Source organism: Sinocyclocheilus rhinocerous, unplaced genomic scaffold, assembly GCF_001515625.1.
Source record: "Sinocyclocheilus rhinocerous isolate Xijiao unplaced genomic scaffold, SAMN03320098_v1.1 scaffold662, whole genome shotgun sequence".
Lineage (NCBI taxonomy): Eukaryota > Metazoa > Chordata > Actinopteri > Cypriniformes > Cyprinidae > Sinocyclocheilus > Sinocyclocheilus rhinocerous.
This window is the reverse complement of record NW_015639782.1, coordinates 3,029,382-3,050,190: the sequence shown is the minus strand read 5'-3', so window position 1 is coordinate 3,050,190 and position 20,809 is coordinate 3,029,382. Positions and strand designations below refer to the sequence as shown.

Genomic DNA, 20,809 nt, shown 5'->3' with positions numbered 1-20,809 from the left:
CAATAGCAGATCATAATTTACTCATATTGTAACCGTCTATAGTAATTTCATTCAATAAACAACATATCTGCCATGTTTTCTTTTCATATGCATGACATACACTATATTGCCAAACGTTTTGGGACGTCTGCCTTTACATGCACTTGAACTTTAATGACATCCCATTCTTAATCCATAGGGTTTAATTTGGAGTTGGCCCACCTTTTGCAGCTATAACAGCTTCAACTCTTCTGGGAAGGCTTTCCACAAGGTTTAGGAACGTGTTTATGGGAATTTTCGACCACTCTTCTATAAGCGCATTTATGAGGTCAGGCACTGATGTTGGACAAGAAGGCCTGGCTCGCAGTCTCCGCTCTAATTCATCCCAAAGGTGTTCTATTGGGTTGAGGTCAGGACTCTGTGCAGGCCAGTCAAGTTCCTCCACACCAAACTCGCTCATCCATGTCTTTATAGAGTTTCACTGGAACTAAGGGGCCAAGCCCAACTCCTGAAAAACAACCCCACACCATAATCCACCCTCCACCAAACAATTACACCTGGCACAATGCAGTCGGGCAAGTACCGTTCTCCTGGCAACCGCCAAACCCAGACTCGTCCATCAGATTGCCAGACAGAGAAGTGCAATTTGTCACTCCAGAGAACTCGTCTCCACTGCTCTAGAGTCCAGTGGTAGCGTGCTTTACACCACTGCATCCGACACTTTGCATTGCACTTGGTGATGTAGGTTTGGATGCAGCTGCTCGGCCATGGAAAACCATTCCATGAAGCTCTCTACGCACCGTTCTTGAGCTAATCTGAAGGCCACACGAAATTTGGAGGTCTGTAGCTATTGACTCTGCAGAAAGTTGGCAACTTCTGTGCACTATGCGCCTCAGCATGCGCTGACCCCGCTCTGTCATTTTACGTGGCCTACCACTTCGTGGCTGAGTTGCTGTTGTTCCCAATTGCTTCCACTTTGTTATAATACCACTAACAGTTGACCGTGGAATATTTAGTAGTGAGGAAATTTCACTTTCACTGAAGAACACCTGAATTCAATGATTTGGAGGGGTGACCCAATACTTTTGGCAATATAGTGTATCTCATAGAATATGTTTATTTTCCCAGAGGAAAGGAAATGATGAGAAAACAGAGAAGAGGGGAAAGTATCTGAAAATTTCACCAGCTGCATTCAAAACTGGCACAGCTCAAAACCACCACTATGGGTGAAGAAGCTGTGAATCATCAGGCATGTCGTGAAGTGTTTGAAGATGATTTCTTTGAGCAGTCTCTTAGTCAGAGAAAATAGTTAGTGGGAGGAAGATGATGCAGGGCAGCTGAAGGTTTCGCTGGCACACCAACGTCTCATCAGCTGCGTCACTGCACCGGTTCAGTCATGAAGGTCAGCTCTGCCACCTAGTGTACAGTCCTCTCCTTCTGCCGCTGGTAGTCTAGAAAAACAGATGCACAACACATTTATGTCAGGTACTCTAACTGAATAAGTTAACTGAAATGCTCACTACTGCCACATTTGGTTTTCTAAATTGGGGTTTAAAAAACACTTAATATTCAGTAATATTATCAGATTATTAGATACTATTGGAAGAGAACAAAACTTGAAATGAGCTGGATTACACCATTGTCTTCAGTAGAGCTACTTTACAGCTGAATTGAATTTGTTTATGACATCAACAGTTACTGAATTGATTTGAATCCATATTGAACCGACTTGTGCTAAATAATGACAATAACTGTTAATAGCTGCTTATAGTGGAATTTTCATAATTGATGTTTCAGTTAAGTTCAATAACTGTAAATATCAACACTGAATACTTGAACACTACTGACACTTGTCATTTCAGAGATGCTTTACAGCAGAAATTAAATTTGTCTCATATTTGCAGTTCCCTGTTTATTACGGCAAAGCTGGTTTGAAATAATCTGTATTGCATAAAACACTTTATAAATAAAGGTGACTTGACTACAGTATCTGAAATAATCAACTATAGACCTAGAATAGAAAGAAATACACAACTTGACTAGAATATTATAAAATATATCACAATATAAAGGAATTCACTACATATTGAAACCATCATGTCTGATTTTTTTTTGTATCTCAAGGGAAGGATGAAAATAATACTCACTGTAAGGGAAGTATCGGACCTTCATCAAAATCTCTCTTGCAGTCTTTAAAATCTCCACAGCCTAGGAGAGAAATCAAGATCACACCAATACTATTTAGAAGACGAGACGTCCAGCATGTTTCTGCCTTTCAGACTGACATATCAGATCTTACCTTTGAATGCTCAATGTCTTGAAAGTCCACATCATTGACAGAAAGCACCTGATCACCCTCTTGCAGTCCTGCCCTATGGGCATCTGAATCTGGCACCACCTGTCAAAACATTTTGAGCACGGCCAATATGATGAAGTCAATTCTTTAGCCGAAAGATAAAGGTTTTAATCGGCAAAACTGACCTTTGAAATAAATATACCAAGCTGTGAGGCCTTTCCTCCACGGATATTGAAGCCCAGTTGTGCACCAGGGGGCTTTTGTAACACTATAGTGCGAGGTAGGAACTGAGTGAGCTCATTGTTGTAGTCAGGGTGATGTATCCTCTGATTATAAGAAAGAAAGATGTAAATTAGGTCAATGTGATCACAAAAGACGAGTTGGAAAAATAGCGTTCAATAACAGCCACCTCTTGTGGAGGGATCCATGCAGGAGGGCTCTCATAGGAAGGAAGAAACACTACTGGCAGTTGATAATCATCGTACGGAATCTTTTGGTCCATGTTTTTCGAGCTAGAATTGAGGGTGCGAGAAAAACGGTGAAATTATGATCCTCAATCGTCCTCGATATATTTTAAGTGTAAGGCTTCTTTTTTTATTTTTAAATACTAAATGATTTACAAAACTGTGAATATAGTGATAGCTAAAGCATGAAATGACCAAAGATTTATAATTGGGTGTAGATGCACACTCTACGGTTCTCATTGTACAGTGAGTACAGCAGGCTAGCTTGCTAACACTCAACAGTAAACACAAGATGCGCTGCACAATGAGCCGTAGCCATACAAATTATCAAAACGCTGCGCGAATAAACTGACGTTACAAATATGCTCATACTAAAATGAAAGACAGGCAATATATACAGCTGCTTTTTGCGACAGTTTTGTTTTTGTCCGTCAACTCACCAAGAACTCCTCGAGCGAACCATTAGCCCCGCCCTTCTACAGATCATGTGACCAGCACTTTTTTTTCTTTATCCTCAACAATAACTATGGAGAGTTAAAGAAAATATTGATATTGGGACAGTTTCACGCATTTTTTTCCCGAAATACCTTTCAAACTCTGTAAATGTGGCCTCTCGTTCACTTTTCTGACAAGTCCCCCTTCCGTTGCTCAATTTCAAGATCATCCTATCATGATTTGTTTTTAGTTTCTGGGGGTCGGCTATGTTTCTTTCCGTTTAATAAAAAAAGACTTGAAGGATGTGTTCAGTAGCGTTTTGTAGGCAAGACGTTCAGGTATGTGCCTAAATCAGGCTTTCAAATATTAACCTACTCCGAAAAAAGCAACAAAAAAAACAAAAAAAAAAAAAAAAAGAAAAAGAAAAAAAAAAAAAAAAAAAAAAAAAAGCAAAAACAGAAACAGTAGCAAAAACAGAAGCAGTGGCTTCGGTTTATCAGCTTATACTGTAAATGTACTGTAGAAACGAGAAATAATTAACTAGGTTAAGTGACACTGGCAATCACCTAATACTTCAACTGAAAATAAACATTTGTTCTTTTTGTCCTTATACTCTGCTTGGAAAGACTTGAATGTCACATTTTGATAAAACAGTACATTAAGAAATATACAATATCTTGTTACAGCCTACTTTGAAGGTCCATGCTTATTTAAAAACGAAAAATCCAAAATCTAAATCTTCACACTTTATAAATATAACATTTACATTACATTTTATTTACATTACTGGCCTCAAGAGCAATAGGCTATGGAAACTCTTTATGTAACACAGAACTTTATCTGTAATTTAGTATAAACTATATATATATATTTTTATTTCATTCGAATCAATTTATTTAAATTAAATTTTTTGTCGTTTTTTCCCTCATTACTTCTGATTTTGTATTTGCTCCTTAGGCTATACATGTTTATGTAGGCTATACATTTTAGCGATTTTTTTTATGCGAATGTAAATAAAGAGGGAAAAAGGAGAGCACGTATGGGCAGAGATCTTATTATATAAATCATATTATATTAATTTTCTATAAATGGTAAATTATTATATGTTTTATTAGCCCCATGTAGGCTATATTATTATTACATTAAAACATTGGTAAGATTATACCAGAGGCTCTTTTTTTCCTTTAACTAAAAACTTAATCCAGGTGCTCTTTTTTATTATTAACCAGAACAAAATATACAACAGTATACAGAAATGTAGCCTAGGCTACATAAAATTTAAGGACACCAGAGTGTACAAAGCATTGATTTATTAATCAAAAACGGTAAATTTGTGAAAATTTGTCTTCTTTGCTTTTTTATTAACAATACTCTCCAAACTGGTGCAGTAGTCCTCCTGAAGATAATGCATGAAATTTGGCTTTGATCCTGATTCCTGACCATTTCTTCTATGTATGTGAAATTTTCCCCAAATAATAAAAAGTTGTAAGAGACAAGTAACGTTATTATTATTACTTTCATTGGAATGATGCATACACATATCAAAATTGTTTAACTTGAAAATAATATTTGTTTTCATTCGAATGAAATTTCCCATATCCACCAAAAAATCTGATCAGATCAGAAAATCAGAAACAGATGGACAATAGACTCCTTTTCCATTGAACAAAAATCACAGGAATAATTAATATCCAAATTAAATCTCTCTAACACACTTTTAGCTGGATATATACCATGTACAATTTTAAATGTAACCTCTTTTACTTTATTATTTAAACATTTACAAATACGCAAATATACCAGGTGCTCTGGTTTGACGTGATGACGGTGCACTTTGCTTTCACAGCTGTTTGTGTAAGCAAGATATAATGCATTTACAGTCGCTGTATTATATTATTGGAGAGTATGTATGTGTCAGGCATCTCTTGCTTTTAACAAATTGAAATGGTTACACTTTTAAGGTTCCCAATTATCCGAAAACTCTTTGATTGCATCTCTCTGAGTGAGTGCCCTCTGCTGAACACGTGTGGAGCTGCATTGGTGCTGGTCTATGCATACAAAACTGCAAGGAATGAGAAGCTCGCTCATTCATTGTTAACGCCTCATTGATACTCAGTCCACGGGATTTAAGTCTCAGCATGAGTTCGAGTGCACAGACTGCCGAGAAGTGCTGAAGTTTGAGAATCTGACTGGGACTTCAATATCAAATGTTACTTTTTAAGCAAGGTAAGGTGCCAACTGAAAAATCAGTTCGCTCTCTCGGGCTAGATCTGTTCTGATCTAATATTACTGAAAGGCGTGCGAGCTGAATATCGTCCGGTGTACGTGTCATTACAGGTGCTAATAGCATCCTGATAGGAAAACCCCCGATGAATTAGGTAAGCCATGCTACCACTAACAATGCACATTTTTACAAAAACAAAAGTTCAGAATTTTTGCAAATCACGGATTATCATGAGGTTTAAGGGAAAACCGTTTATGTTAAATGTTTACGTGGATTTAGAAATGATTTTAAAAATTAGAAGTTATAGGCTGTTGCAGATTTGCTGAGAAATGTGTCTCTGTGAGGTCGTTGTGTTAAACTAAATTGAACCTTAACAATATTTTAGTACCCTCGGGTTAAAAAATGACACAAAAATGTCCCATGATGTCACTGAACTGCAGATCAAGATCTGAGGTTGCATGTGAATTAGCTGGGTTGAAATCTCTCGCAGTCAACATGATAATACTTAAATGCTTTCATAAAGAAAGTGTGACATCAGAAAGATGAGGCAGTTCATGTGTTTTTTGAAATATTGTATGTTCTATGAAAATGCATGGGCAAATACTTTTGTATCACAGTCTATAGTTTAAGTTTAATGAAGAAAGTGAAATTCAGAGGTTCCATGAAAATTATCATCAAATGGTTACTTTTACTTCACAACAAGTCACATGCACTGTGCTCTACAACATGTGCATTGACTTGGCCCTTTGATTTATGTGTGGTTTTACATACAGTTTTGCATAGTCTGCTTTTATTTTCCTTTCTAAATAACCATATTTATGTTTTTCCAAATTAACATTTCTTGAAATAAAAACATTCCTATACTTCTGAAATGCTTCAATAAAAGTGGTACCTACATGTGTGATGAGTTAAATAGCCTATTACAGTTTTCAAAAGTGTGATGTTTGTTTTTGCGGCACTTTTCATCAGTCAAAGTTTTGCTTTCTAATAGTATGAACACATACAGTGAAAGCCTGATGATGGAGTGGATTTACTGAAGTTGTAATGCTATTGATGTGCTTCTGTGTTTTACTAAGTTCACAATGTCTGTGAAAATAATGCATAGTTTGTCTACATGCAAACCTGATTTCTTTTTTGACCCTATTTAAAATGGGGTATAGATTCTTTTGGAAGTCTGCGCAGGGGTAAAAACATTGTGTCTTCAGGCTGCCAACTTAAATGTTTTTCCTTTCTTGTGCTTCTATTGCAAAATATTTTAATAGAAAGTTTGTTCTTTGTAAAAGAAGCCTTTCCAGATATTATTTTCTCAACAGAATTATCGACTGGCTGTTGATTAAGTTAGAAAAACAAATGTTATTTACAGTGTGTAGCACTCATATCTGTTGACCCTGTTGAACATAATTTATTTGTAATGATATGGCTCAGTTTTTGAGATCAGAAAAATAGCTTCTTCTGCAAAATCTGGGTGCCAGCTCCTCTGGAACTCTCTTTGTTTGGCTTAGCAGTCCTACATGTTTCAAATATATTTTAATAATTTTTATAAAGCATTTATACATTTATTTTATTGGTCCCTAATCAATGAACATACACCCAAGAGAAAATTCATGAAATGTTGCTATAGGTGTTTTAGAAAGTAAGAAATGTTTTTGCACGACCCTTTAAATAATAATAATAATTCCTAGAGATCAATTCATACGGAAAGAAAAGACCCCTTAAAAACAAATCCAAACTCGGGCTATAAACATGACAAAGGAGCAGTTGGTGTGATGTTGAGAAAATGTCATCCTTTATAAAAACCGTCCTGCATTGGACTAATTAGTGTCGTACAACCTGTTGAATTAGGACGATGGCTTAAGGCCAGCAGGCCATTTATTCATAAATATGAGCTGCAGTTGACAAAGTACTTGTTGTCTGACCTGAAATGGTGAGTTAAGTGACTTATTAAAAGTGCTGCCATACCTGTCTGCAGAGCCAGAACATCCACTTGACAGGTTTCCTTTCTTCTTTGTCAAGTCTGAAGAACACATTTCGCCCCAGGTTTTTGTGAAGTGTGTCACCGTTAACAAAAAATGCTATGTTCTTTAAAAGAAACTGCTGTACACAGCAATGGTTACAATGTGTGATGGTACTTTCAAATTTCAAGTAGACTGTCATGCTTTTAGATAGGTGTGTATCCTTCATGCTGGAATATGACAAGATGCGCATTAAATATCGCATGCGATTTATCGTGCAGCCCTAGTTCCCAAGTACTTGCATTGGGGATGTTTAGTTATGGCTGACATAACATCACCTTCCACCGCCAGCACAGGCTTTTTGATAATGTAACTTTTACACACTAGTGGTGTTTACCTGGCTGACAGACCGTATAACACATTGAAGAGTGAATATCTTGAGCTTTAAAATGATCATTTTATACTTTTATATTTATACATTTATGATAATTGCATTGATAGGTTTGCTGAGTGAAGATTTGTTAAATCAAGATCTGGTGACAAGAAGTGTTATTGTCAGCTTTCCTTTTACAAAACAAAGAAATTTGGCCATTATTGAGGCTTTGTAGACATTTGAGAAGCACTAATGGACATATTGTGTCTCTTATGCTTAGCAAAGCTGCATTTATTTGATCCAAAAGACCTTTTTCTCCTTCGGCTGCTCTCGTTAGGGGTTGCCACTGCAGAATTATCCACACAAATTTAACTAATTTCTAATTTAATATATTTTAATTATTTATTCCTGTGTCCAGCATTGAACCTGGAAAACTTAAAAAAAAAAAAAAAAACATTTTACCTCCATGGGAAGAAAGTCTTCATAACATTGCGGATTGTATTTCATGTTATGCACAACCTGTCAAAACAGGGGCAAGGCCTTTTTACTTGCTCAGAATAAGCTTTAATATCTCATGTCAGTTGTTCATACAATTTACAGTAAGACACTCAAATTACTGTTCCATCAGGCAACATTTGATTATAGGATGTAGTAAAACAGGTTATATTTTAATACATATTTATAATTTACACAACAGTAGCAGTTAACTTGAGTTGGGAAAGAACATTCTGTCCTTTTATTAGAAATGAGTGATTGATATGAGATCTTTCCCACAGGTTGTCTTGTAGTTTTCTGCTTCAGGGCTTTTGAAAGCATTGACACTCCTCCATAATTAAATGTAACCTTTCCATACCTGCTGTGTCTTGTGACTGGAGTCACATCGCCTATATTTTTCTCTCTCTCACCCTAATTCAAGGACTTTTAACTAACTAGACCAGGCATTGTGAGCTCAGTTCTGTTTTGAGCAAAACGAACAGGTTTCCTTGCATAACCACCATCTTGTATTCTCTTCCCTCCTACTAGTTTCAGGTGTGAAGAAGTGAGTCGTTCCATATCAAACACCTGCAGTATAAATGAGTTAACCTCACTACGTACCGGACGAGACCCCCATTCATCTGCATACATTCAGCTGGAATCATTTGACGCGGAAAAAACACGATGCTCTCGATCTCCCGATCCTGCCTCAGAGGAATCTACAGCTGTCATTGGAACAGTCAAAATAGAAGACCAAACGTGGGATTTTATTCATACACTTTGCATTTTTAATCACATTTTTCCACATTGGAAAATGAAGTTGCACATCAATGATGTACCCGTTATCTCTTAGAATCTGCAGACAATCAGTTGAGAGAGGCGGAATAGTTTACCATGTCTAATAAATGTAGAAAAGAATCAAAGAAAATTGTTGTCATTGAATGCCTCCTTAATGAACAATTATCATGTAAATGCTCTTTCCTTTTAAGTGAGTACAAAGCTGTGAAGACTGATGATCATGACAGGCAGAAAAGTATGTTAATTAGTAGCCTGAATACAAAAGCAAGGCTCTGAATTCTTTTGATTTGTGTCAGAAACAATTACCGCTGCATTAAGAGATTTCGTAAACCCTGTGTGGGATGGACTCGTAATAATCGTAATAATTATAGTAACCACTCAGATTGGAGATTGGCCTCACTTTTGAATATTCGGATCAGTAGGCGAAACTCAACATGAGAAGGCGATGGCTGTGTGCCAATTCCCCCCCCCATCCCCCCCCAATTGACCCATTTGTGGTTAACCTATGACTTTAAATCATCACACGCACAAAGGTGGAGCAGTGAGGGAAAGTTATGAATACACTTTTTCTTCTTTTTAGTGCTGATGCATTTGTTAGTGTCAGTAAATATGACAAAGAGAAGACCTGACTGAAAAAGAAAAGAGATGTTTGAAGTGTGCATTCTTGCTTTGTTTATATATAGAGGGCTTGCTGCTGGCTCTCCTTTCTGTCTTTTGTGTCCATACTTGCCCTGAGTTGGATGTACGTTTGTTTCATTGCCTTCAACGACCACAATGATGTAAACTGGTGAGCACATAAACACAATTACACGCATGATAATTATATGACCACATTGTAAATCCATTGGCCCAGTGTTTCCAAGTTTACATGTAATACATGGTTGTGTCATTCTGCCATATTGCTTCATTTTCTTCATGCAGGCATGCCTTCAGAACATTAAAAAAATGGGTGAACTGGTACATGATAGTGATGGTCGTTTCTGCCGTGCTGGCCACATACTGCCTCCTTCTACTGGTAAGAAGAGAGAATGTGATCCAGCTGGTTGTATGGTTGTATGGCTGGTAGCATGTAATGGTTGTACCAATGAGTTCATTCTTTTATTTCAGGTATTTGGATTGCTACACTTAGCAGTCAGAGAGCCCTTGGATTTACACTGGCTGCATAAGGTACTCTTTACCCTTTCAACTTGAAATTGCATTGAGACTTTTTAAAATTAATTTATTTTTAAATAATTTTCAAAATGTATTTTTGCTACTACTTAAATGCCTTTTATGTATAGATTATTTTATGTATAGCAGTGGTATGGTATATACAATTTTATATTTATATTTTATATTTTTACATTAACATTGTAATCAATATTCTATTTATTAATGCCAAGTATGAATCTACTATGTTTTTAAGCATTTTACATTCATTCCAAAATAATAACTCAAGGCAGTAACAATTTAAGCAATATATTTTATTTGTGAACTCATGTTCAGCTATTCTTTTTAATAGTTAACTTGTTAACTATTAAACAGTCAAACTGTTTTTGAATTTTTCGGATCATCAGTCATCAAAGCTCAGTAAATATTGGTCACAGTCATGGAGATTTACTGTAAATTTCACCAACCTGGTTTCTCACTAAAAACTCACACAGATCATGTTTTCAGGCCATTTAAGTCTTATTTTGACGTAACAAAGTGGTTATATCGAAGTGTGTGAGTTGTTTACTTACACACGGGAGGCGGGACTTATCGCATGAACAATCACAGCCGATCATAACCAGTCATATCCAATCATATCGTGATGGAGGCATTGCCTCCTCTCACATGACTTTCACAAAACTCACCGCACGCTTTAGTAGGTCTGTTAAAACTCAATGGGCTCAGGGGAGGCGAGAGAGACCTGCTGTTGGACAATGTTTCTTTGGAAAAACGAGTGATTTATACACTTTTTAATGTTATATTTTGTAATATTGTCATTGTTTCATTTTTGTACTACGAATTTTGTTCTCATCCAATATTTTGAGGAGGCATGCCTCCCTTGCCTCCTCGGAGGAAACGCCCCTGTCCCAGACACAGGCTGTCCATCTTAAAGTCAATTATGAAAATATAATTAAAACAATCATTTTAAAACGATGAAAACCCAAAAATCAAGTTTTAATATTTTCATATAAAATTTTAAATTTTTTAACACAAGTATGGCTGTTCCACAACTCATTTTCACCACAGTGAAAACAATTTTGCCCATAATAAATTTATTTGAAAAGTTAATTGTTAAGCTTAATGTTATGTAAATGTATGCATAAGGATACATAAAAAGCTGACTATAAAATTAGCTTTAAAAAGACCTCAGTCTCATATTGGGTACCTTTAAAACTTTGGTAACAATTTATATCATTTTTAGTCATAGTGCATAAAGGAAGAAAGTTCACAGCTTGTTAATGAATGATCTCGGTATGTTAATAATTCTCTGTTCTCTGTACAGGTGTTTCTGTTTTTGGGTCTGCTCACTGTTACTTTAGGCACAGCTGGATTTTGTAAAGAATGGATAGAGGAGTGGCAAACTGTCTATATGTCATTTCAGGTAAGAAGCCGAAACCAGCCTTCAACCATTCATCATTTCAGTATTGGTACATTGTCTTTCTTTTATGTCTTTGCAGCTGGTTCTCATTGTATTTCCTGTTAGCTTATCTAGACTAAATGGCAGTGTGATATTTTACACCAATAGCAAGCATATACCTCAGCTTAATGTTATATTATACTGTATTTATCACAAAAATGTCACTCAGGTGTCCATATCTCCAGTTACACCACTATTGTTGTACTGTACAGTGTATTAAAATCCGCTCTTTTGTTTCCCATAGGCCACTGCTCCTTTCCTGCAGCTGGGTGCTGTGGTGGCTTTGACCTTGATCAGTTGGCTGGTGTTCCAGAGTCATCATACAGCTCAAACAGCTGGTCAGTGTCTCCAAAACAGCTTATAGTACCTTAAAGTTGAACATTTTCTGACTGTACATTATCTTGCTTATTACATTGCTATTCACCAAACAGATAAAAACTTTTTGACCTGTATATTATCTTAAAGCTTACTCTAAAAATTACAATGTACAAAAACATTCAGCTTATTACAGCAATATTATATTATATATGATGTACTCTTATAATATTAATACTTAAAGTCTGCATGAATCGCAGATCTTCCCTATTGTGACGTGTATATATATGAGTGAAACAGATTTTCAAATGAGAAAAATTGCAGGTTGGGACTTGATTTTGTTCATCAGGAACTGATCAGATCACAATTAATGTTTTTGACTGAGAATGTACTTTACAACTTGAATATTACCAGTCTATGTAAATGTGAAAGTTAGCACCAGTGATGCCTTTAATAATGCTTTATTTCAACAATTATGTCAGTGTTTGTACTGAGTGTCTGAATATTGTTATGTCTTTGTCTGTGTAGCTAGTAAGGTTTTTATAATGCTGACCTTCCTGGTAGTGTCCGCTGCTGTGCTCCTGTGTCCTCTTGCAATCTGCTCTCCATGCATTGCCAATAATCTTCCCCCAAAACCTGCCCTCGTCGGACATCGCGGTGCTCCAATGGTAAGCGTTAACGCCTAAGTTGTAACTTTCCTTTTGACATTCCTTCCCTTTGTTAAAAAGTGTTTACACTGGCGTGCCCATCAAAATCTTGTTTTTGCTGTTTGTTCCTGTTATTGCTGAATTGCATGAGGATTTTAACGTTATTTTATTAGAATAAATTTGACATGCCACAAAGATGAATCATCTGCTGTAGCTTCTGAATCCGTTTAGGATTATGATGATTATGGCATCGTTCCCAGGTTGTAAGCTATCAACTTGGGGGAATGTAATTCATTAGCATGTCAGTCTGCTCAGATTTGTCAAACATTAGCATTTTATAGATACAATAATCACAGTGAAAACATTTACAGTTCTTACAAAACATCCAGAAATACCATTTGAATAACTGACTATCTACAATTCATATACAACCTGTTAAATTTCAATGGCAGGGAGGGTGGAGGAGGTGTTTTGACATCTGAAGCTCTGTATGTTTGATCTCCCAGCGCTCCCCAGGAGACTTAAGGTTAACTGAATAAAAACAGAGGCGTGTGAAGAACACAGATGTTACAGCTTTTGAATTTTGTTTTGTTCACAACCAGTATGGTATTAAGCGCTATACAAATAAAGGTGACCTGACTTGACTGGACTTTAAATAGGATATGGAACCCTGAACATATTTATGTAGTTAGTAAAATAATGGTCTCTGGCAAAAAAGTGATTTTTTTTTAATTATATTGTTTTTTTCCCCTGTGGTAACAAGCCCAGAACTTATAATTAAGAACACATATTGTTAATAAGTAAAATAATGAAATCATATGCTGTGATAGCACAGAAAATCACAACTTTTATCTTATTTTGTGTATATACTATGTACTACATGTATATAATTGTTTTATAATATATGTTAATTATGTATTTAGCTGGCACCAGAAAACACCATGATGTCATTCAGGAAGAGTATGGAGTGTGGCGTTGTGGCATTTGAAACAGATGTGCAACTCAGGTAACAGATTATGCCGAAACACTAGACAATTGCTTCTATTTGTGTGTGAGACACACACACACACACACACACACACACACACATTATAATCCTCTTGTCTATCATTTTTTTCAGTAAGGACATGAAGCCTTTTCTTATGCATGACAATGGTCCAAGTTTTCTGCTACGAACAACTGATGTGAAGGAGAAATTTCTAGGTCGAGATGCCGACATGCATGCTAACTTCACTTTGCAAGAGTTACAGACTTTAAATGCAGGCGAATGGTTTGTAAGGGTAAGGACAAAGAATTATTTTTGGAATTTTATTTGTAATTATTTTATGTATTTATTTATAGTTTATTACATTTAAGTTTTCCATTCTCTATAGCTTATATATAGTCCAACAAATTTGATGCATTTTGATGCAATTTCTGTTATACAACAATAGATAAATTCAGTATCATATAATATATTATATATTCGTAACATCTGTATTTTATTTGACAGTAATTCCTTTTATGCAACAGTAGAATAGAAATACAAATGTAAAATACATTGAAATTTAACAATTGGCAATAACACTTATTACACATATAATAACATTATATTATATTATATTATGAAATTGTTGACAGCTTGTGCAGTTGCACAATGCAAACTAGATCAAGCTGCACAAGTTCTTCATATCTCACAGGCAACATGAGAAGGAGTATCTGTTGATTAGAGCAAACAACCTTGAACTAAACTGAGGTTGCAGCTTTATCCAGTATGAGCGGATATTGAGCAGAAAACAAAAAATTCTTCCACTTTGCATTTGATGTTCAGATGTTCTTAGTCCTTCAGCACTGTGATGTCAAAATGACAAATTTGTTTAAAATGAGATCTTTTGATTTTTAAATACAGACAGATCCATTTCAGTCAGTTTCATCGCTCTCAAAGGAAGAGAAGAGGGAGGCTAACAACCAGACTGTACCGTCTCTTTCTGATCTCTTAGTCATGGCCAAAAAGTATAATGTCTCTCTCATATTTGACCTAAAAAATGAGAAAAACTCGACAGGATTCCACAACAGCGACTCCTACTACACCGCTGAAACGATAGAAAAATCAGGCATCTCACCGGACAAGGTAATATTATACGGTGGGATCCAAAAGTCTTTAAATTTAATAGTTACATTTTCAGAAGTTTCTTAGTATGCCCCTTTTTCTTTTTCTTTTTTCCCTTTGTTTTAAATGTCAGAATCCTAAAACATTTTGTTTTTAGCAGTGTTATTTTAGTATTATTTACAGTATATACTATTGTAGTATTAATATTTTGAATTAGCTTTTATTTTTATATTTTCAGTTTTCATTTTTTTCAAGTTTAGCATAAGTTATGTACTTTTTCACTTTTATTATTATTATTATTATTATTATTGTTTTTTTTTAATATTTCTATTTACCTTTTTTGTTACATTATTTAATTTTTGTTAAAGTGTTTGAGTTTAATGTTACAATGTTATATGCCCTAGAAAAAAGCATGGCTTTTCTTAATGTTAGATGTCTTTATAAAAATCTTTTTTGCATCATTAAATATCATTTTAATATTGTGTATCACTTTCAGATATGGTGGCTTCCTCCAGAATATAGACACGATGTAAGAAAAGTTACACCAGGCTTAAAGCAGGTGTATAATAATGTACAAGAAATGTATGCAGATGGTGGAAGCTTCCTGAACATGAAATATAGTTTTCTAAGCACACTTGAAATAAGGTAAGTGTAGGAGGATTGGTGCATTTTAATTGACATGCAGAGACACGATGCTGCTGTCATTAATGTTGGTATGATCTAACAGCCTTAGGGAACGTTCTCACAGGGTTCTATTTTCTTACAAAGATGACAGAAATGCTATGAAAAATGATGTGCCTATCTGTAGTTTAAACTTAAACTAATGTATCTTCTAATGATTATAGTAGCAGGAATGCTGAGTGACCAAAATTCAACACATGATGATTAATGAAACCTTTTCCAGACACTATTGTGTCCGGTTGGGTGCACCTGTCATTTTATAATTTTACCTGACAGTAAAGATGAAGAAAGAATACAATTAAACAAGAAAATCTTGACTGATGAATAAGACTGCATGTTAAAACGGTCCTGCCACTCCTGTCTTTTATGCAGAGAAAACTGGCTTGTTGCGACCTGTCTAAAGGTCGCTGATTCTGAGCCAAAAACAAGTAAACAGAAGGATGATTTGAGACTGTTTTTTATTTTAACTTTTTTTTTTTTTTTCACGACAGTGAGCTGCGGAAAAATAATGTGTCCGTGAATCTGTGGGTTGTGAATGAGCGCTGGCTCTTCTCATTACTGTGGTGCTCCGGGGCCAGTTCAGTGACCACCAATGCTTGTCACATCCTCAAAAGCATGTCTAAGCCTGACTGGCATCTGGTAAAGCTCAGCCTATCTTTTCACCTATCCATGTCTATTCTGCCATAAATGAGATGTTCTCTATTTCTAATTCACGTGGGCTTGTCTGAATATGTAACTCCTCTGGAATCCTTTGTGTGTTTGTGTATCTCTCTTTGCACATAACAATGAAAGGAGCCTAATATGTACATGGGAATATGGATCTCGGCTGACGTGATGTCATTGCTGTTGATGTTTGGCCTGTTTCTTTGGCAAAGGTAAGCAATGAATCTCAGCACATACTGTATAATGCTGTTAAATTGATTAAATCAATTTTTTATGGAAATTTTTAATAATCTAAAACTTTTAATTGTATTTTGTAATAATTTTTGTAATAATAGTGTTTAACAGAATTTCTCTTTTTAACTTTCCCATTTATAATACATTTATAAAATGTGTTAAAATTGTTAAACCAGAAACAATTGATTATTTTATACATTATTATTGTATAATTTGTATACAATATTGTAATATTTTGTATATTTTATAAATTTAATGTTGATTAAATTGCATGCGTGTGGGGACAATTTATTTTTAATATAAATCTAAATTTATTGTGTATTATAAACGGTAGGCTAAGTAAAATTTATTGCAAGCAAGCTGGTGTTACCAATTCTAAAGGTTCTGTCAGGACCACTATCGTCAAAGATGATTGACAATTAGCATACAGTTTGGATTGGCGGTATGGTTCTGTTCTGGGCAAGAACTCCCTGCGCATCCATGCAGCCTAGCATGGATGAGAGCAGGGAGAGCAGCAATAACCCCCCAGGGTAAACAGAACAGACCCAACATAAATGTATTGCAGATATCGTTAAAGTTCAATAATTTTATGTACACATTTTAGAATTAGTCTGATTCAAAGGAGAATCAGAAGGCTGAATCCTGACTGACAGAGGAGGAGCTGGGGATGGAGGAGGGTAATTAGCTATTGAGCAATGCGAAAACTGCTGATAATAATACTGAGAGACCTTATATATGAATGCTTAGATAGGTGTCGTATTTCCATAGGTTGATGGGGATCAGCTGAGAGTCAGCTGATGCGAGCTTGACTAACGTGACCTGCCAGAACTAACGCTACGCTAGATTTATCCAACATTAATTCCCAAGAACTGAAAACGTTCATCACACATAATGTCAAAATTCGTACGGCCACACAAAATCCCAAAAAATCCAATCCAACTCGAATTGTTGATCATGGCTATGACTAATTATTTATTTCAGGACCTATAGTTTTAAGATGGATGACATGTATTTTGAATTCATTTAGTAAAAGTAGTCAAAAGTGCCACTAGTTAAAGGGTCACTCAAATAATGTTGATGGAGTGAGATTATAATGGACATTTTTCTCTTTGTTTGTGAACAGGAGGAGGAACCATGTTTTTCATCAAAATACAAGTGAGAGAAGTGTCCCCCTGCTTCCTCGCTGAATGATGCCATCTTTATCATGAGAGGACATATCCTTGTTTCACTTTTTGAAGGACTGTATGTGGGCATCATAAGAAAATCACGTCATATAAAATGTGTCATGCAGTAAATTCACATTTGTGCTTTTAATGTAGAATGCATATACAAGACATTGTTTGATATGAGAATTTATATATTTGATGAAATTTCCTCATTAGGGCAGCATGTTGTGTGCCACCCCTTTACATGCAGTGCTGCCAACCCCTTGACAAAGCTATGTCATTTCAGCCATTTGTTTGAGCCAACTTTTCATTTAAATGACAATACTTTTTACAGGGGTTGTTTACTTATGTGACACTTTGCAAGACATTTTTGTAAGAAAGACTTTAAAATGTTGGACCCACTTTTTTGTGTCTACTATGTACTTCATTTAATTTAATCATTTGATACAATGCACATATAGTGTTTCTGTAGTTACATCTACTGTATGATTACACTATTGACCTTACTGCTTAACCCACCCGTAAACCTAACTATACCACCAAACCCGTCCTGAACCTTAACTGTATCCAGTGTCAATAGCAGAAAAAGTGTTTTGCAATACAACAAGAAGTCAAGTAATCAAAAGACACATAATGTTGGATTAAAATGTTTATATAGATATGTAAATATTTTTTATTGTTATTTTTATAGATTTTTTTTAATTGATATTTTGGTAAATGGGCATTCAAGACAAATTCAGAAAAAGTTGGTTTAAGTATAACTTTATTGTGTGTACATTTTGAAATGCATGGGAGATCAAGGAAATAAGAACTGGCTGGTACAAGGTTCATTTTGAAGTTGGATTAAAATGTTTATATAGATATGTAAATATTTTTTATTGTTATTTTTATAGATTTTTTTTAATTGATATTTTGGTAAATGGGCATTCAAGACAAATTCAGAAAAAGTTGGTTTAAGTATAACTGTATTGTGTGTACATTTTGAAATGCATGGGAGATCAAGGAAATAAGAACTGGCTGGTACAAGGTTCATTTTGGGCTCATAATATTTGGGTGTTGCCACAAAACTGAATGTTTGATTTTTTTTGACCCACACTGATTCTATAAAGACATCTATGAAAAGTTATGAAAATTATTTGGAAAGAACTAGTTTATAAATGTTAGAGATGGGAGGCATTTTTAATTTGTTGTACAATTTAGATGCCTGTGATTAATTATGCTGTCCGACTAACATCATTTAATGCTAATATGATAATTATGAATGTATTATTAATTTTCACAACTTTTACCATCTTTTAAATAACCATTAGGGAAATTTTAGATGTTGTTTTGCTTCTTAAAGTGCCCATTTATACCCATTATGCCATCCATACATTCAGGACTGGAGGAACAAAATATAATATTTCAAGAATCAGTAATTGAAAATCCCATATCGATTGAACAATTACTTTGTTCGAGCAATTAACAATTACAAGCTATTGTTATAGATATTACACGTAGTCCTGAATATGTGGATGACAACAGGTATAAACAGGCACTTTGGGGAGCTAAACAACTAAAGGCTCCCTATTGGTTATTTGTAAAAGATTGTAAAAAGTTGTGAAAATTTAATAATATATACTAAATTTTTATATTAAGCATAAACTACTATCTGGCAAATTTGTGGTGTTAGTTTGGTTTAAAATAAACTTTTCCACCTTTTCCGTTGGTTGCTTCCCTCTAAAAACTGTAGTCTTGAGCACAAGTGCGCGACATAACTCCAGTCAGTCCAGTCCAGTCAGTTATTAATAATAATAATAATAATTTTATAAGGAAATATTTTGGGCTACTTTATACTTATACTTGGTTTTTAATGTGAATTCCTTCTATAAAACTGAGAGAAGCTGTTGTTGTTTCGTAATTAAATCTTTCTGTTTGTATAATGAAATGTAATAGAGCAAAAGAAGTAATGTCAGATTTCAAGTGTCTAGCATGGTGCAAAGCCTTTTCAGAATTAGCCATACATCTAAAAATGTCTTCAGACTGTCAAAAGGAGAATGTAATGGAGGGAAGGCATTAAAATGAGTAGGAGTTGTACTGAAATAGAAATGATGGTCTTCTCTTTTATTTCAGATACTAAAAGAGCAGTTGGACTACTGAAACAGTACCAGGCAAGTCTGACCAGCCCAGAAGAGCAGGCCCTGAAGACCAGCGTGGAAAAGGTCTCTTCCATCTTTGGCAGTCATCTTTTTCAGGCTCTGCTGGGTGAGGTTTGTTTCTGTGTAAACTCTAATGGCTCTCAAAACAAATAATGATTAACTGTCATTATTTAGGGCCGTACCACTTGATTTCAGTACGTTCTATACTAAGCAAAATGTTCCATGAAGCAGTGTTACAGTTTGTTCAGCTTTACTAACCACTGCTGATATTTTTCTAAATGGTACATTTTGTTTTTTCGTACATGGACCAGCTGCTTTACATTAACAATGGCTTTAGGATATAATAGTTTCACCTAATAAACTAACATTACTGACACTACCTTACAAATTAACTTGCAACTTTCTGTGAGTTTTACGAGTTAACTTATTTTGTACATGAGAAAACTGACCCATTGGAACTTGCTCATCAATTACACTCATTTACATTATCCAAGTTTTGATTTATTGGATTAAGGCACATGAATAGGTTCTTTCTTTCAGAATAAAAACAAAAGGTTGTCTGTTTTTAAAATGAAATCTTACTAAATGGGTCCTCACTGCCGTCTCTAATGGCTTGATCTTTTGCATGGATTTGAGACTTTTGAGGCCACTGTTCTCAAGTTACACAATGAGTCAGACTTTCACAACCCCAGCTGATTTATCAGTACTGTGTATGTGTTCTGTCACATTTTAATGATGTCTCACAACAGCCAGAATAAGAAAACATATAAGTAACAATAGATATCACTGTCATGCCAGATGCGTCTAACAAAAATAAGACATTTTAGATAAAAGGCATTTGGAGTCTGTTAAAGGCATTTACCTTTTATTATGATGCCACTGGTGTTACAGTAAGTGTCAGTCACTTAAATATTCCTATTTATTTTTGTCATAGTGGTAAGCTTTGTGATTTAGGGCTAAAGGGCTGCCATTGGCATTTAGGTATATATACTTTTTTGTGCCTCTAATAAAGCTGTTTGACTACAGCAGGCCAAACAGATGTTGCAAATGCTCTCTTTTATCACACTTTGAATCAGTCACGAGAGTCTCAGTTCGAAACTGGCATAGCACAGTAAGCGGATAAGGATTCCACACATTCCAGAAAGAGGCTGGATCGTTAGCGGGAATGTGGGATAACATGTAGGTAGATTGATAAACAAACAGTTCTTGGCCGCAGTGAAGTACTCCCATCTGACCTCAGGCCAGATTAAGCCGAGAGTATCGCTTTGTGCAG

The 20,809-nt window shown here is 35.3% G+C and overlaps 2 protein-coding genes across 4 annotated transcripts; one reads left to right on the top strand and one right to left on the bottom strand.

The window, feature by feature from the left end:
* Positions 1-619: 619 nt before the first annotated feature.
* LOC107752002 (PDZ domain-containing protein 11) lies at positions 620-7,583 on the bottom strand. Of its 2 annotated transcripts, none has more exons than XM_016567831.1 (6): positions 7,358-7,583; positions 2,685-2,787; positions 2,461-2,601; positions 2,279-2,377; positions 2,127-2,187; positions 620-1,430 (listed from the first exon to the last, which is right to left on the bottom strand). In XM_016567831.1, the coding sequence occupies exons 1-6, from the start codon at positions 7,423-7,425 to the stop codon at positions 1,396-1,398; spliced, it is 507 nt and encodes a 168-aa protein (XP_016423317.1). In that variant the 5' UTR covers positions 7,426-7,583; the 3' UTR covers positions 620-1,395. The 2 variants fall into 2 exon arrangements, with proteins under 2 accessions (XP_016423317.1, XP_016423318.1); XM_016567832.1 differs by lacking the exon at positions 7,358-7,583 and adding an exon at positions 3,180-3,243.
* Positions 5,197-18,541, top strand: LOC107752000 (glycerophosphoinositol inositolphosphodiesterase GDPD2-like). Of its 2 annotated transcripts, XM_016567829.1 has the most exons (17): positions 5,197-5,400; positions 5,512-5,552; positions 8,747-8,956; positions 9,679-9,782; positions 9,917-10,010; positions 10,103-10,162; positions 11,469-11,567; positions 11,848-11,941; positions 12,447-12,586; positions 13,489-13,571; positions 13,686-13,845; positions 14,454-14,675; positions 15,151-15,299; positions 15,827-15,974; positions 16,128-16,210; positions 17,356-18,223; positions 18,426-18,541. In XM_016567829.1, the coding sequence occupies exons 3-16, from the start codon at positions 8,882-8,884 to the stop codon at positions 17,417-17,419; spliced, it is 1,575 nt and encodes a 524-aa protein (XP_016423315.1). In that variant the 5' UTR covers positions 5,197-5,400; positions 5,512-5,552; positions 8,747-8,881; the 3' UTR covers positions 17,420-18,223; positions 18,426-18,541. The 2 variants fall into 2 exon arrangements, with proteins under 2 accessions (XP_016423315.1, XP_016423314.1); XM_016567828.1 differs by lacking the exon at positions 5,512-5,552 and having other exon boundaries at positions 5,198-5,400.
* The last annotated feature ends 2,268 nt before the right edge of the window (positions 18,542-20,809 follow it).